General features: G+C 42.4%; 1 protein-coding gene across 1 annotated transcript in view; it reads left to right on the forward strand.

Annotated features, from left to right (window-relative positions):
- Window positions 1-16,081, forward strand: part of ssrp1a (structure specific recognition protein 1a) — a 54,979-nt gene that overhangs the window by 37,045 nt on the left and 1,853 nt on the right. The window contains exons 13-17 of the mRNA XM_061930362.2: window positions 10,848-10,893; window positions 10,959-11,103; window positions 11,180-11,347; window positions 14,977-15,077; window positions 15,155-15,344. Of these exons, the coding sequence (XP_061786346.1) occupies window positions 10,848-10,893; window positions 10,959-11,103; window positions 11,180-11,347; window positions 14,977-15,077; window positions 15,155-15,344 (650 nt within the window). The remainder of the gene's footprint in view (window positions 1-10,847; window positions 10,894-10,958; window positions 11,104-11,179; window positions 11,348-14,976; window positions 15,078-15,154; window positions 15,345-16,081) is intronic.

Below are 16,081 nucleotides of genomic sequence, written 5' to 3' on the forward strand. Positions count from 1 at the left end.
CCACCAAAAATATTTTTCTTAATCAATCAATTCCTTTATTGTCATTGTCATAATAACACTTAAGTCATATATGTCAACGAGATTTTGTTTGGGCTTCGACGAGCGGCATAGAAACTGCATTGAAGTGCAGGTTGACCATAGTTTACAGTTTAGCATTGTCAAGAAGATGGCGACTAGAGGGGTGTGGGAGTGGGAAGAGTCAGATGTCTGATGGGTGTTACGTTGATGTTGCAGCAATGCAATGTCCAGAACACAATTATTGAGGTGGTGAAGAGTGAGGTAATAATCAATCAATCAATCAATGTTTATTTATATAGCCCTAAATCACAAGTGTCTCAAAGGGCTGCACAAGCCACAACGACATCTTCGGTACAAAGCCCACATAAGGGCAAGCAAAAACTCACCCCAGTGGGACGTCGATGTGAATGACTATGGGAAACCTTGGAGAGGACCGCATATGTGGGTAACCCCCCCCCCCCCTCTAGGGGAGACTGAATGCAATGGATGTCGAGTGGGTCTGACATAATATTGTGAGAGTCCAGTCCATAGTGGATCCAACATAATAGTAAGAGTCCAGTCCATAGTGGGGCCAGCAGGAGACCATCCCGAGCGTAGACGGGTCACCCCGGGTCCCGACTCTGGACAGCCAGCACTTCATCCATGGCCACCAGACCTGTGCCCCCCCCGCCCCCTCCACAAGGAAGAGGGGGGCAGAGGAGAAAAGAAAAGAAATGTCAGATCAACTGGTCTAAAAGGGGGGTCTATTTAAAGGCTAGAGTATACAAATGAGTTTTAAGATGGGACTTCAATGTTTCTACTGAGGTAGCATCTCTAATTGTTACCGGGAGGGCATTCCATAGTACTGGAGCCCCAATAGAAAACGCTCTATAGCCCGCAGACTTTTTTTGGGCTCTGGGAATCACTAATAAGCCGGAGTTCTTTGAACGCAGATTTCTTGCCGGGACATATGGTACAATACAATCGACAAGATAGGACGGAGCTAGACCGCGTAGTATTTTATACGTAAGTAGTAAAACCTTAAAGTCACATCTTAAGTGCACAGGAAGCCAGTGCAGGTGAGCCAGTATAGGTATGTTTATAAGTATATAAAGGTATATACAGTATAGGCGTAATATGATCAAACTTTCTTGTTCTTGTCAAAAGTCTAGCAGCCGCATTTTGTACCAATTGTAATCTTTTAATGCTAGACATAGGGAGACCCGAAAATAATACGTTACAGTAGTCGAGACGAGACGTAACGAACGCATGAATAATGATCTCAGCGTCGCTAGTGGATAAAATAGAACGAATTTTAGCGATATTACGGAGATGAAAGAAGGCCGTTTTAGTAACACTCTTAATGTGTGATTCAAACGAGAGAGTTGGGTGGAAGATAATACCCAGATTCTTTACTGATTCGCCTTGTGTAATTGTGCGGTTGTCAAATGTTAAGGTGGTATTATTAAATAAATGTCGGTGTTTAGCAGGAACGATAATCAGCATTTCCGTTTTCTTGGCGTTGAGTTGCAAGAAGTTAGCGGACATCCATTGTTTAATTTCATTAAGACACGCCTCCAGCTGACTACAATCCGGCGTGTTGGTCAGCTTTAGGGGCATGTAGAGTTGGCTGTCATCAGCATAACAATGAAAGCTAACACCGTATTTGCGTATGATGTCGCCTAGCGGCAGCATGTAAATACTAAAAACTGCAGGGCCAAGAACCGAACCCTGAGGAACTCCGCACGTTACCTTAACATAGTCCGAGGTCACATTATTATGGTACTATTATGGTAATAAGATGGTCCGGGGCAGCAAAGGGGCAGGCTGTTCATTTAGCAGTCTCACAGCCTGGGGATACAGACTGTGAGACATTCTGGTGGTCCTGGCGCGAATCGATCTATACCTCCTTCCAGAGGGTAGCAGGTTGAAGAGGCCATGTGCTGGGTGGTATCTGTCCTTCAGGATGTTGTGTACTCGCTTTAGGCAGCGAGTTGTGTACATGGCACTCATCTCTGGGAGTATCATCCTTGTAATTTTCCCCGCCGCTTTAACCACTCGCTGGAGGGCCTGTTGGTTCGTTTAAGTGCGGCTAGCAAACCACACTAAAAAGCCGTAAGTGAGGACACTGCTGATGGCACTGTTGTAAAAATTTACCATTGATTTCTGCGGAATGTTTGCGCATTTTAGTTTCCTCAAAAAAAAAAAAGACTTTGTTGGGCCTTAGTGGAATATTTGATGTGAAGTAATGGGAACCTTGGATATGTCAATAATTCGTAATAACATTGATTTTCATTCAATATTATGTTTTGAGCAATGACAGTTTGAAAGAAAAAAAAACAGCTTTGTTTTATTAGTCAACATTGCAACTTTTTCTAAATTACATTTAACCTTTAAGCTTTTTTATTTCACTTGTGTTATGTTTTTGTTTATTTTAATAGTATGTGTAGAATGTGCCGTGGGCCTTTAAAACATTAGCTGTGGGCCACAAATGGCCTCCGGGGCCCACTTTTGACACCCCTGCTATAGATAATAAAACATTAAATGTGATAAATCTATGGATAAAAAGCAGAGCCTGGCGACACATGCGCGTTTATCATAACTCTCTGTAACCTGTATGTTACTCTAATAAAGCACTGTACAAGTACTAAGTAAAATAGTGAATGATATATCTGGGCTAGATCAGAAGAAACTAAACTCAGCTCTAGGAATGGAGAGTAATAAAGACTGAACACAGGATTTATGTTTAAGTGGTACCAAATTATATTAAAGAATAATAGGAAAAATAACAAACAACATTAAACATGTAAATTCAAATGGCCATTCACATATACATCAATTCACACAACGTTCAGTTATTTACAATATCAGTATACGTGATTTAGTCCTTGTTTTTTTACCAACGATGGTATGAGCGCAACACAAATTCATAGTTCATTAAACAGGCCCTGCTAAGTCCACGCTGTGGTGGCAGTGTCCAGAGGGGTTTTAGTGAAGGTTCAGGAGGACCGCAATGAATTTGTTGCGTTTTGGCAAAAAGAAGGAAAAACAGAGGGCGGCTGCTGAGAAGCCTCCTACCAGCCCGGGGTTCGGTTGGGTGGATTCAGTTCAGGTGGTTCGGTTCCAGGGATAAAGCTTCAGACTCTAGTTAAGGGCTCTAAGCTCGCCATCCAACCTGGCCTGTATAAAAGGGCAGGACCAGTCAAGTTTCCAGTGCGCACACAAAAAATACATTCAAATACTAAATAATACTACTGTATTCAAATAGCAAAGTATATTCCTTAATATTGTACAATAAACAATTCATAAATCCAATTAGAATAAATATAATAATTGTTATATCAAAATATTCATTTCTCTAAAAAGGTATCAAAATGTAAACACTGCATCCACAAATAGAGTGCTAGCAGACACAGTGGTTGACTGGACTGCTTCATAAAGTGCCTTGGATGCATAGCACTGATAACCATCAAAGCTAGTAAAACAACCCAAGAACAATCAGACAATTGTTGACAGTGATAACATTTCATTCATTGGGTTAACTATATTCAGAGAAACCGGGCATATAAGTAAATGCAACTCACCAATTCCGCAGATAAATCACTCTCAAACACTCCCGCGGACGACCCACGGCTCCGGTAGTCGGCTCCTACAGTTCGACATCATTACATTTCAGTTTAGAAGGCTGATTTAATAATTAAAGCGTAAAACCGAGTCACATACCTGCAGCAACCTCACAGTGTGTCCCTCTCGCTCTCACCGGTAGCAGCCGACTTCCGGGTTTTATGCTCGTCTGACAGCCGCGTTAAGTCACGTGACCGCGTGACGTAATGACGCACGCAAGAACAGCTTAGACGACGAAAAATAAATAGAAAGGATATTTAAATGGGGTTTTGTCACTCGGGTTACATCTCTCTCTCTCTCTGTCTCTGCCCCTCCCTCACCAATGCTGCTGCACGCACAATTTGTTTTGTTTTTAACCCCTTCTTAACCCTGAACGTACATTAAAAATACACGCAACCCTAACTCAAAATGCCGGACATTTGAGGCATTTAAGAAACTTCGCCCTGACAGCTCTGCAAAATAGGACATGTCCGGTGAAAAGAGGACGTATGGTCAGTCTATCGTAGCACGTTAGCTGCTAGCATGCCGTGTGTTGTGCCTTGGTGTGCATTGTTTACACAACGTGCGTTACGCTACTTAATATGTCCGTGTGGAAACTCGTTCGGTACACCTCCGAACCGAACCGGAATCCCCGTACCGAAACGGTTCAATACAAATTAGGGATGTCCCGATCCGATATTTGGATCGGATCAGCTGCCGATATTTGCCAAAAATTGCGTATCGGCAAGGCATGGGAAAATGCCGATCCAGATCCAGTTTAAAAAGAAACTCCGTGTTTTCCAACGCACCTATTTAAATAATACATTCCACTTTTCTGCTGTTCCGTCATTTCCGTTCCGCATTTTCCAGCACACCTTCAACACATCCACAATTCTCACGCAGTTGCTTTTAGCTGCTGGCATTACACGACAGGCTCTTCTCACTCTTTCCTGTGTCTCCCTCTCACAGACAGCGAGCGCACCTTCTTACACACGTCACATACTGTCACGTCATACGTCACATACTGTCATGTCATACGTCACATACTGTCACGTCATACGTCACATACGTATACGCCCTCCCCGAGCAGAGAGCGAGGTAGCGGCATGGCTAACGTTAGCTGTGATGCTAGCGCAGCCGCTAAGGTGCACGCCTGCTCAAGCGTCCTCTGCGCACGGCAAATCTATGCCACACACAAAATCAAATAAAAAAATAAGCGCATAACAATTTTCGACACACAGACACGACAGAGACAACAGTTTTCGTCATCATTGTTCAAATATTGTGACGTCTGTCGAGACGCTTATCTCCATTCGGTGCCACACGTCCACACCATCAAAATGCCGAGGCAAAAATTTCCACATCAACACCGTATGAAAAAATTAGTGATTTTTTTAGTTGTGATTTCCTTCTCTGCATGAAAGTTTAAAAGTAGCATATATTAATGCAGTATGAAGAAGAATGTTTTAATGTAGACATGCAAGCCTTGAAAGAACATTTGGAAAATCAAGACTACATTTCCTGCAAATGGGTGCATTTCTACCCTATATTTTAACTTTAGATTTATTCTCATATCAAACTCTTTTGGCTGTCTTTTTGACACTTACATCCGGCGCCCCCCTCCACACCCTGGATTATAAATAATGTAAAGAATTCAATGTGATTATCTTGTGTGATGACTGTATTATGATGATAGTATATATCTGATAGTATATATCTGTATCATGAATCAATTTAAGTGGACCCCGACTTAAACAAGTTGAAAAACTTATTGGGGTGTTGCCATTTAGTGGTCAATTGTACGGAATATGTACTTCACTGTGCAACCTACTAATAAAAGTCTCAATCAATCAATCAAAACACATAGAATCATCATACTGCTGTGATTATATGCATCAAGTGTTCATTCAAGGCTAAGGCAAAATATCGAGATATATATTGTGTATCGCAATATGGCCTTAAAATATCGCAATATTAAAAAAGGCCATATCCCCCAGCCCTAGTTCAATGATGCCATTTCTGCTTGTCATGTATAATTTTGTCTATTTTGTGTTTATCCTTGAATAATCAATCAATCAATCAATCAATCAATCTTTATTTATATAGCCCTAAATCACAAGTGTCTCAAAGGGCTGCACAAGCCACAACGACATCCTCGGTACAAAGCCCACATACGGGCAAGGAAAAACTCACCCCAGTGGGACGTCGATGTGAATGACTATGAGAAACCTTGGAGAGGACCGCATATGTGGGTAACCCCCCCCCTCTAGGGGAGACCGAAAGCAATGGATGTCGAGTGGGTCTGACATAATATTGTGAGAGTCCAGTCCATAGTGGATCCAACATAATAGTAAGAGTCCAGTCCATAGTGGGGCCAGCAGGACACCATCCCGAGCGGAGACGGGTCATCAGCGTAGAGATGTTCCCAGCCGATGCACAGGCGAGCGGTCCACCCCGGGTCCCGACTCTGGACAGCCAGCACTTCATCCATGGCCACCGGACCTGTGCCCCCGCCCCCTCAAGGAAAAGGGGAGCAGAGGAGAAAAGAAAAGAAACGGCAGATCAACTGGTCCAACAGGGGGGCTATTTAAAGGCTAGAGTATACAAATGAGTTTTAAGATGGGACTTAAATGCTTCTACTGAGGTAGCATCTCTAATTGTTACCGGGAGGGCATTCCATAGTACTGGAGCCCGAATAGAAAACGCTCTATAGCCCGCAGACTTTTTTTGGGCTCTGGGAATCACTAATAAGCCGGAGTTCTTTGAACGCAGATTTCTTGCCGGGACATATGGTACAATACAATCGACAAGATAGGACGGAGCTAGACCGTGTAGTATTTTATACGTAAGTAGTAAAACCTTAAAGTCACTTCTTAAGTGCACAGGAAGCCAGTGCAGGTGAGCCAGTATAGGCGTAATATGATCAAACTTTCTTGTTCTTGTCAAAAGTCTAGCAGCCGCATTTTGTACCAACTGTAATTTTTTAATGCTAGACATAGGGAGACCCGAAAATAATACGTTACAGTAGTCGAGACGAGACGTAACGAACGCATGAATAATGATCTCAGCGTCGCTAGTGGATAAAATAGAACGAATTTTAGCGATATTACGGAGATGAAAGAAGGCCGTTTTAGTAACACTCTTAATGTGTGATTCAAACGAGAGAGTTGGGTCGAAGATAATACCCAGATTCTTTACTGATTCGCCTTGTGTAATTGTTTGGTTGTCAAATGTTAAGGTGGTATTATTAAATAAATGTCGGTGTTTAGCAGGACCGATAATCAGCATTTCCGTTTTCTTGGCGTTGAGTTGCAAGAAGTTAGCGGACATCCAATGTTTAATTTCATTAAGACACGCCTCCAGCTGACTACAATCCGGCGTGTTGGTCAGCCTTAGGGGCATGTAGAGTTGGGTGTCATCAGCATAGCAATGAAAGCTAACACCGTATTTGCGTATGATGTCGCCTAGCGGCAGCATGTAAATACTAAAGAGTGCAGGGCCAAGAACCGAACCCTGAGGAACTCCGCACGTTACCTTAACATAGTCAGAGGTCACATTATTATGGGAGACGCATTGCATCCTGTCAGTAAGATAAGAGTTAAACCACGACAAGGCTAAGTCTGACATACCAATACGTGTTTTGATACGCTCTAATAAAATATTATGATCGACGGTATCGAAAGCAGCGCTAAGATCAAGAAGCAGCAACATAGATGACGCATCAGAATCCATCGTCAGCAGTAGATCATTAGTCATTTTTGCGAGGGCTGTCTCCGTAGAGTGATTTGCCCTGAAACCGGATTGAAAAGGTTCACAGAGATTGTTAGACACTAAGTGTTCATTTAGCTGCTGTGCGACAATTTTTTCGAGGATTTTCGAGATAAAGGGAAGGTGGGACACCGGTCGGTAGTTTACCATGAGGTCAGGATCAAGGTTAGGTCTTTTGAGCAGAGGATGAATAACCGCTTTCTTGAATGCTAGGGGAACAGTGCCAGAGGAAAGTGATAAGTTTATAATATTTAGCACTGATGGACCTAATAATACAAAAAGCTCCTTGATAAGTTTCCCAGGAAGTGGGTCAAGTAAACATGTTGTTTGTTTTATCCCACTTACACGCTGTAATAGTTCCTCTAATGTTATTTCATCAAAAAGAGAGAGACTATTTTGTATTGCAGTATCCGTCGTAGATACAGTTGTATCTGTGTTCATAGAACCCAGTTGTAGCTGGGATGCGTTGTCTTTAATCTCCTTTTTAATGAGTTCAATTTTCTTATTAAAGAAATTCATAAAGTCATCTGCCGAGTGGGTGGAGCTATTGGGAGGAGTCCCTTGTTGGGTTAGCGATGCTACTGTACTAAACAAAAATTTAGGGTCGTTTTTGTTGAGGCGGATGAGATTTGAGTAATATTTAGCTTTAGCTAAGGTAAGCATGCGTTTATACGATATTAAACTATCACTCCATGCTTGATGGAAAACCTCAAGCTTGGTCGCGCGCCATTTGCGTTCCAACTTTCTACATGATAATTTATGAGCTCTGGTTTCCTCTGTAAACCATGGGGTGCGCCTTTTAGGGGCCCTTTTTTGTTTTAGCGGTGCTATACTATCAATGGTTTTGCGCAGGGCATTGTCAAAGTTGTTAGTGAGGTTATCAATAGAGCCGACATAATTTGGGAATGGTGCCATTACCGAAGGCAGTAGGTCAGCAAGAGTCATCGTTGTGGCGGCATTAATGTTGCGGCTGCTATAGCAGTTATTATTATTATTAGTTTGTTGACAATGAGTCAGAACTTCGAATTTTATAAGGTAATGATCGGACATTACTTTAGTATACGGGAGTACCATAACTTTGGAGGTGGTGACACCCCTGACCAGCACTAGATCTATCGTATTGCCGTTGCGATGCGTAGGTTCATTTATTATTTGTGTAAGACCACAGCTATCAATTATAGTCTGGAGCGCCACGCACTGAGGGTCCGATGGGGTATTCATATGGATATTAAAGTCCCCCATTATGATTATATTGTCTGCGTGCGTCACTAGATCAGCAACGAACTCTGAGAATTCATTAATAAAGTCCGAGTAGGGCCCTGGGGGGCGGTAGATAACAGCCATATCGAGAGGCAGCGGTGCGACAGACCTCATAGTAAGCACCTCAAACGATTTGTATTTATTATTTAGGTTAGGGGTAAGGTTAAAGTTTTCATTGTATATTAATGCGACCCCCCCACCCCTTTTAAGGGGACGGGCAATATGCGCATTCGTATAGTTAGGAGGAGATGCCTCATTTAGCGCAAAAAATTCGTCTGGTTTGAGCCAGGTTTCGCTAAGACCAATGACGTTAAGATTGTTGTCTCTAATGACCTCATTAACTAATAACGTTTTGGGAGACAATGATCTTATGTTTAAAAAGCCCATATTATAAGTATTGGGCTGTTTTGACGAGTTTTTGTTTAAATTATCCGTAGTAGAAATATTAATAATGTTGCGTTTATTATACGTAGTGCACTTTAAATAGTTTCGACCATATCTAGGAATTGATACGACGGGAATTTTCAGATTGTTTGCTTGATGCTGCGATCGACTAAACGCATCATGATTTGCCACCTCAGTAGAATGCATATCTACCCCGGACACATTCACAACAGAAAACACATTATGTGAGTTGTGTGTTATTCTAAGAAAATTGCTATGCGTACAGGAATTATCCAGCCTGGCGCTGGCTAGTTCTAGCTTAACTGACTCCTCACCCGGACTAGCAGGCTCTGTAATTGCCTGTGACCGGGCTTGCCCTAGTGTAGTTAGTCAAATGTGACTTAAACAGTAGTCTATATTCTTAGACAGGATGATGGCGCCTTCCTGGTTAGGGTGAAGGCCGTCCCTCATCAGCAAGCCTGGTTTGCCCCAGAAAGAGGGCCAATTATCAATAAACGTTAGTCCCTGTTGTCTACAGAAGCTAGCCAGCCACTTGTTAAGCGAGACTAATCTGCTATATCTCTCATCATTGCCTCTCGCAGGCAGGGGGCCAGAGACAATTACTCGATGCCTGGACATCTTTCTAGCGAGATCACAAGTCCTGGCTATGTTTCTCTTTGTAATCTCTGACTGTCTCATTCTAGTGTCATTGGAGCCAACGTGTACAACTATATTCGCATAACTAGTGGTGCGATTAGCCTGTCGTACGTGTTTACTAGGCCTGTTGCGAGTTAGCTCCCTAAGATTAGCCTCTATGTCAGGTGCTCGGGCCCCCGGGATGCACTTAATTGTGGCTGGTTTGCTAAGCTTTATGTTTCGGGTGATGGAGTCCCCTATGACTAAGGTGTGGTGCCCGGTAGACTGGGGTGTAGGACTAGCTAAAGAGCTAAATCTATTATGCGTCTCAACCGGTACACCGTAGCTTGTAGGCCGCTTAGGACTACTACATGCTGGGCTAGTTAGCTCGCTACAGCTAACGCTAGCAGATGTGTCCGCAACATCTAAAGTTACGAGATTACTCTGCTCTAACTGGCGGACACGGCCCTCTAGCAGAGCCAGCCTCTCCGTGAGTAAGGTGCAAGACGCGCAGGAAGCCATACTCACGGTGTTTTCTGTCACCGAGTGAAGTTCCTGCTGTCTTCCGAGAAGTCCTGGTCACGGTGTGCAGGAGTAGACTCCTTCTGACCGGCGCCCGACGACGCCTTTCTCCGCGCTAGCTTCGTTAGCTTAGCAGCTAGCTGCTAGCTAGCTGCGGGAGGGGTGGAGAGACAGAGATCGGGTGATTTGCAAGTTAAATAGTACTACTAAATATGTTGAGAAAGTAATAAAGAAAGCTGCAGAACAATTTAAAAGCACACAAATAGAACGATACTTAGCTTTTTCGAAACAGCGAGCAGTCAGCGAGCAGTCACGCACGGTGAACCGGTCAATAAGTAAACAGGTCAGTTTCTTATTACCAACCATTGTGTATTATTCAAACTCCCCTAATTCAGCTGGCTAGTTGTTATCAAGAGTACTAAAACCCTTTTCAACATGATTCTGACAACTAAGTAGGCTAAATAACTTTAAACTTTAATACATGCTCAGATAGGCCAGTATCGGTCAGTATCGGTATCGGATTGGAAATGCAAAAACAATATCGGTATCGGATCGGAAGTGCAAAAACCTGGATCGGGACATCCCTAATACAAATACACGTACCGTTACACTCCTAGTAAGTGCGCATGGTATGTTTTGAATATGACAGGTTAAATCGCGACTTTTCTATTCCTTAGATGAGTCTTTCAACCCTGGCGAGGAGGATGACGACATTGCTGAGGAGTAAGGAAAAGCTCTTCTCTGAGGAATGAAACGCGGAACGTAACACTTTGCTCCTCTGCCGTCAGGTACGACAGCAAGGCGTCTGCCAGCGACAGCAGCGAGGAAGGAGGAAGTGGAAGTGAGGAGGACAGTTCAAAGAAGCAGAAAGTCAAAAAGCCCAAAGAGGTGAAGGTGAAAAAAGAAAGGAAGGAAAGAAAACCACGCAGAGAGGTGAGAAGCAGCGACTTGGAACGCCGGCATTCAGCGGCAGTCGTTAACCCTCGTCCATTTTCTTTGACCGCTGCAGAAGAAGCAGAGAGACAAAGGCGGCCCCAAGAGGCCCATGAGCGCCTACATGCTGTGGTTGAATTCCAGCCGCGAGCGAATCAAGTCCGAGAACCCCGGAATCTCCATCACGGAGATCTCCAAGAAGGCGGGAGAGATGTGGAGGCAGCTGGGCAAAGACGACAAAGAGGTGGGGCGAGGACATTTACTGTTATTGTTTTTACTTCCAGTCAGTTCATAACTAAAGGTTATGTGTGAGTTTTGATTACCGTATTTTTCGGATTATAAATCGCAGTTTTTTTCATAGTTTGGCCGAGGGTTGGGATTTATACTCTGGAGCGATTTATGTGTGAAATTATTAACACATTACCGTAAAATATCAAATAATGTTATTTCTCTCATTCACGTAAGAGAGTTGGTGTATATCAGCAACCGAAATCATCCTGTCCGGATTCAGAAAGGCTGGTATAATTGGAACTGCAACTGACGGTGACTGACGTAAGCGACGTACCGATAGAAGAGGAAGCGGTGCATTGTCTACCTTTGGAGTTGGCAGAGTTGGTTAGAAGCGACACGGAGGGAGAAGATTTCATGGGATTTAGCGATTAGGAGTGACAGACTGTTTGGTAAACGTATAGCATGTTCTATATGTTATAGTTATTTGAATTACTCTTACCATAATATGTTACGTTAAAGGGGAACATTATCACAATTTCAGAATGGTTAAAACCATTAAAAATCAGTTCCCGGTGGCTTATTTTATTTTTCGAAGTTTTTTTCAAAATTTTACCCATCACGCAATATCCCTAAAAAAAGCTTCAAAGTGCCTGATTTTAACCATCGTTATAAACACCCGTCCATTTTCCTGTGACGTCACATAGTGAAGCCAACTCAAACAAACATGGCGCATAGAACAGCAAGCTATAGCGACATTAGCCCGGATTCAGACTCGGATTTCAGCGGCTTAAGCGATTCAACAGATTACGCATGTATTGAAACGGATGGTTGTAGTGTGGAGGCAGGTAGCGAAAACAAAATTGAAGAAGAAACTGAAGCTATTGAACCATATCGGTTTGAACCCTATGCAAGCGAAACCGACGAAAACGACACAACAGTCAGCGACACGGGAGAAAGCGAGGACGAATTTGGCGATCGCCTTCTAACCAACGATTGGTATGTGTTTGTTTGGCATTAAAGGAAACTAACAACTATGAACTAGGTTTACAGCATATGAAATACATTTGGCAACAACATGCACTTTGAGAGTGCAGAAAGCCCAATTTTCATCAATTAATATATTCTGTAGACATACCCTCATCCGCGCTCTTTTCCTGAAAGCTGATCTGTCCAGTTTTGGAGTTGATGTCAGCAGGCCAGGGAAGCTAGGGTCGATATTCTTCTCTTGATCATCTTCGGTGGCATAAGGGACGGTGTGAGCCAAGACATCCAGGGGGTTTAGCTCGCTCGTCTGCGGGAACAAACTGCCGCCATTGTTTGCCGTGCTACCGAGGTCCTTTGTCCCTGAATTGCTCACACACTCCAGCAGATTCAATGGGGGTCTGGCGGCAGATTTCTTTGACTTTATGGTTGGAAATGCATCTGCTTTGAGTGTCGCAGGATATCCACAAATTCTTGCCATCTCTGTCGTAGCATAGCTTTCGTCGGTAAAGTGTGCGGAACAAACGTCCAATTTCTTGCCACTTTCGCATCTTTGGGCCACTGGTGCAACTTGAATCCGTCCCTGTTCGTGTTGTTACACCCTCCGACAACACACCGACGAGGCATGATGTCTCCAAGGTACGGAAAACAGTCGAAAAAATGGAAAATAACAGAGCTGATTTGACTCGGTGTTTGAGAAAATGGCGGATTGCTTCCCGATGTGACGTCACAACGTGACGTCATCGCTCCGAGAGCAAATAATAGAAAGGCGTTTAATTCGCCAAAATTCACCCATTTAGAGTTCGGAAATCGGTTAAAAAAATATATGGTCTTTTTTCTGCAACATCAAGGTATATATTGACGCTTACATAGGTCTGGTGATAATGTTCCCCTTCAACATACCAGGCACCTTCTCAGTTGGTTATTAATGCCTCATATAACGTACACTTATTTAGCCTGTTGTTCACTATTCTTTATTTATTTTAAATTGCCTTTCAAATGTTTATTCTTGGTGTTGGATTTTATCAAATAAATTTCCCCAAAAAATGCGACTTATACTCTAGTGCAATTTACCGTATTTTTCGGAGTATAAGTCGCTCCGGAGTATAAGTCGCACCAGCCGAAAATGCACAATAAAGAAGGAAAAAAACATATAAGTTGCACTGGAGTATAAGTCGCATTTTTGGGGGGAAATGTATTTGCTAAAAGCCAACACCAAGAATAGACATTTGAAAGGCAATTTAAAATAAATCAAGAATAGTGAACAACAGGCTGAATAGTTAAATGAGGCATAAATAACCAACTGGTATGTTAACGTAGCATATTATGGTAAGAGTCATTCAAATAACTATAACATATAGAACATGCTATACAGGCCCGGCCCTAACCAATCTGGCGCCCTAGGCAAGATTTTAGGTGGCGCCCCCCCACATCGGCAGTGAAGTGTTTATACTCACAAGAAACCGAATAGCTTTGTCTTTGACCTTTTTTTTTACTTAAAGAAAGCAAATTAACAATCAGAATAGTTAACAAGATAAAAAAAAAAATATGAATAAATAAATGAATGCAAAAAATAAAAAATGAATATATGAAATACAATATTTTTTACATACATATTGCTTAATTAACATTAATGATGTGCACTTTAACAACTAGGCTTACAACTACCTATACCTAATATATAAAGGGGTGGAAAAGTGACTATCACCTGCAGGGCAAACATTAGCTAACCAGAAGGCAATAACAATGTAAACAAAAAACACCTGCTTAAAAGATCTAATACAAATGTCCCTGAGGAATGTAAGGTGGGAGTACTGTAATTACCTAACGTTACATTATTATTTTACATGACAATTTAGCCCCCTACACAATATTAACCCGACGTTAAAACAAAACTAGCTATTTATTGATTAGAAATTGCCGAATCATGTAACATTAGCTTAATGCTAAAAAGCCAGGTTACTATCACATTCTGTAACAGACAAATAATTTTATGTAGGCTAACGTTACCTACCTGCTACCTCTGTCTTTTTCTCGTTTCTCCTCCTCTTCTTTTCTCTTTTTTCTTCCCTGGGCACCTGACAGTTTTGGCCGTTTTGACATCTTGTGTTGATTTTTTGATGTGGTGACGTCCAAAAAGAGTCATGATACGGGAAGGGAGGGGGCGCACCGTGCGGGGGGGGTGGGGGGGGGGGGGGGCGTAATGTTGTAACAAATAATATTTATATTATATAGGCTTTACTTTGCATTTTAATTAACGTGGGATTATTTTTTGTATTTAGAAATAATAGTACCAACTTTTTTTTTTTTTTCTCCAACATTTGTGGCACTGACGTGGCGCCCCCTGATGGACGGCGCCCTTAGCATTTGCCTATACGGCCTATGCCACGGGCCGGCCCTGATGCTATACGTTTACCAAACAATCTGTCACTCCTAATCGCTAAATCCAATGAAATCTTATACGTCTAGTCTCTTACGTGAATGAGATCAATAATATTATTTGATATTTTACGCTAATGTGTTCATCATTTCACACATAAGTCGCTCCTGAGTATAAGTCGAAAAAAACTGCAACTTATAGTCCGAAAAATATGGTATATTGCTTAAATGTTTGGGCTATTTCTGACTGAATTGGCTTGCCATGGTCAATGCTTCTTCCAGGAGTGGGACATCAAGGCAGTAGAAGCCAAGAAGCAGTATGAAATTGCAATGAAAGAGTACAAAGAAAGCGGGGGCGGCGGCGAGGCCTCCATTTCCAAGAAGTAAGACTCTTCCAGCACCACAGCATTTCTCCTGGGTTTGCCTCGCCCTCGTTAACTTCTGTCCATCGCCCCATCAGGGAGGCCAGGAAGTCTGGAGGCAAAAAAGAGGAGAAGAAGAGGAAGTCTTCGGGAGGAGACAAGGAGAGGGAGCGCAGCAGCGGTGGCGGCAACGAAAGCTTCAAGAGCAAAGAGTTCATCGAGACCAGCGAGGAGAGCTCGTCCGACTCTGACCACAAGAGCAAGTCGAAGAAGAAGAAGAAGAAGAAGGTGAGCGTCCATATCTGTCCATTATCATATCAACTTCATCTGTGGCTGGAAGTGTAGCAGCATCGTGTGCGGTTAAAAAACAAATCATCTCCTCAAGTTACAAATCTGAGTGATAGAAAGATTCCCGAAAGAAAACCTCAACATTTTTATGAGATAGCTTGAGAGTCGTTTGTGCATCTTTGTGTGCTGAAATGTGTAGCAAAGCCTGATTTATTGAAAAAGATGATTTTTACAACGTTGTTCGCCATAAAGTGGCGGGCACATGTAGCTTAGAGGTGATAATGAACCCATAAGAAGCTTTTTATCATTTGTGACGTCATGAAAAGCCGGAACTTTCAAAGCCAGCCATTTGAGCCCTTTTTGAGGATAGGTATGTGTAGGGGTGTAACGGTACACAAAAATTTCGGTTCGGTACGTGCCTCGGTTTAGAGGTCACGGTTCGGTTCATTTTCGGTACAGTAAGAAAACAACAAAATATAACTTTTTTTGTTATTTATTTACCAAATTTGTAAACAATGGCTTTATCCTTTTAACATTGGGAACACTATAATAATTCTGCCCACGTTAATCAACATTAAACTGCCTCAAGTTGTAAATAAAATGACAAAACTTTTCTACATATAAAAAGTGCAACATTAAACAGTTTCAAGTCAACTCATCATGCTTAATTTATTACAGCATTTGGGAAGCCTGTAGTTGATTTTTATTATGTAAATGTTATATTTTTATCAACATGT

Source organism: Nerophis lumbriciformis, linkage group LG36 (genome assembly GCF_033978685.3).
Source record: "Nerophis lumbriciformis linkage group LG36, RoL_Nlum_v2.1, whole genome shotgun sequence".
NCBI classification, from domain to species: Eukaryota; Metazoa; Chordata; class Actinopteri; order Syngnathiformes; family Syngnathidae; genus Nerophis; species Nerophis lumbriciformis.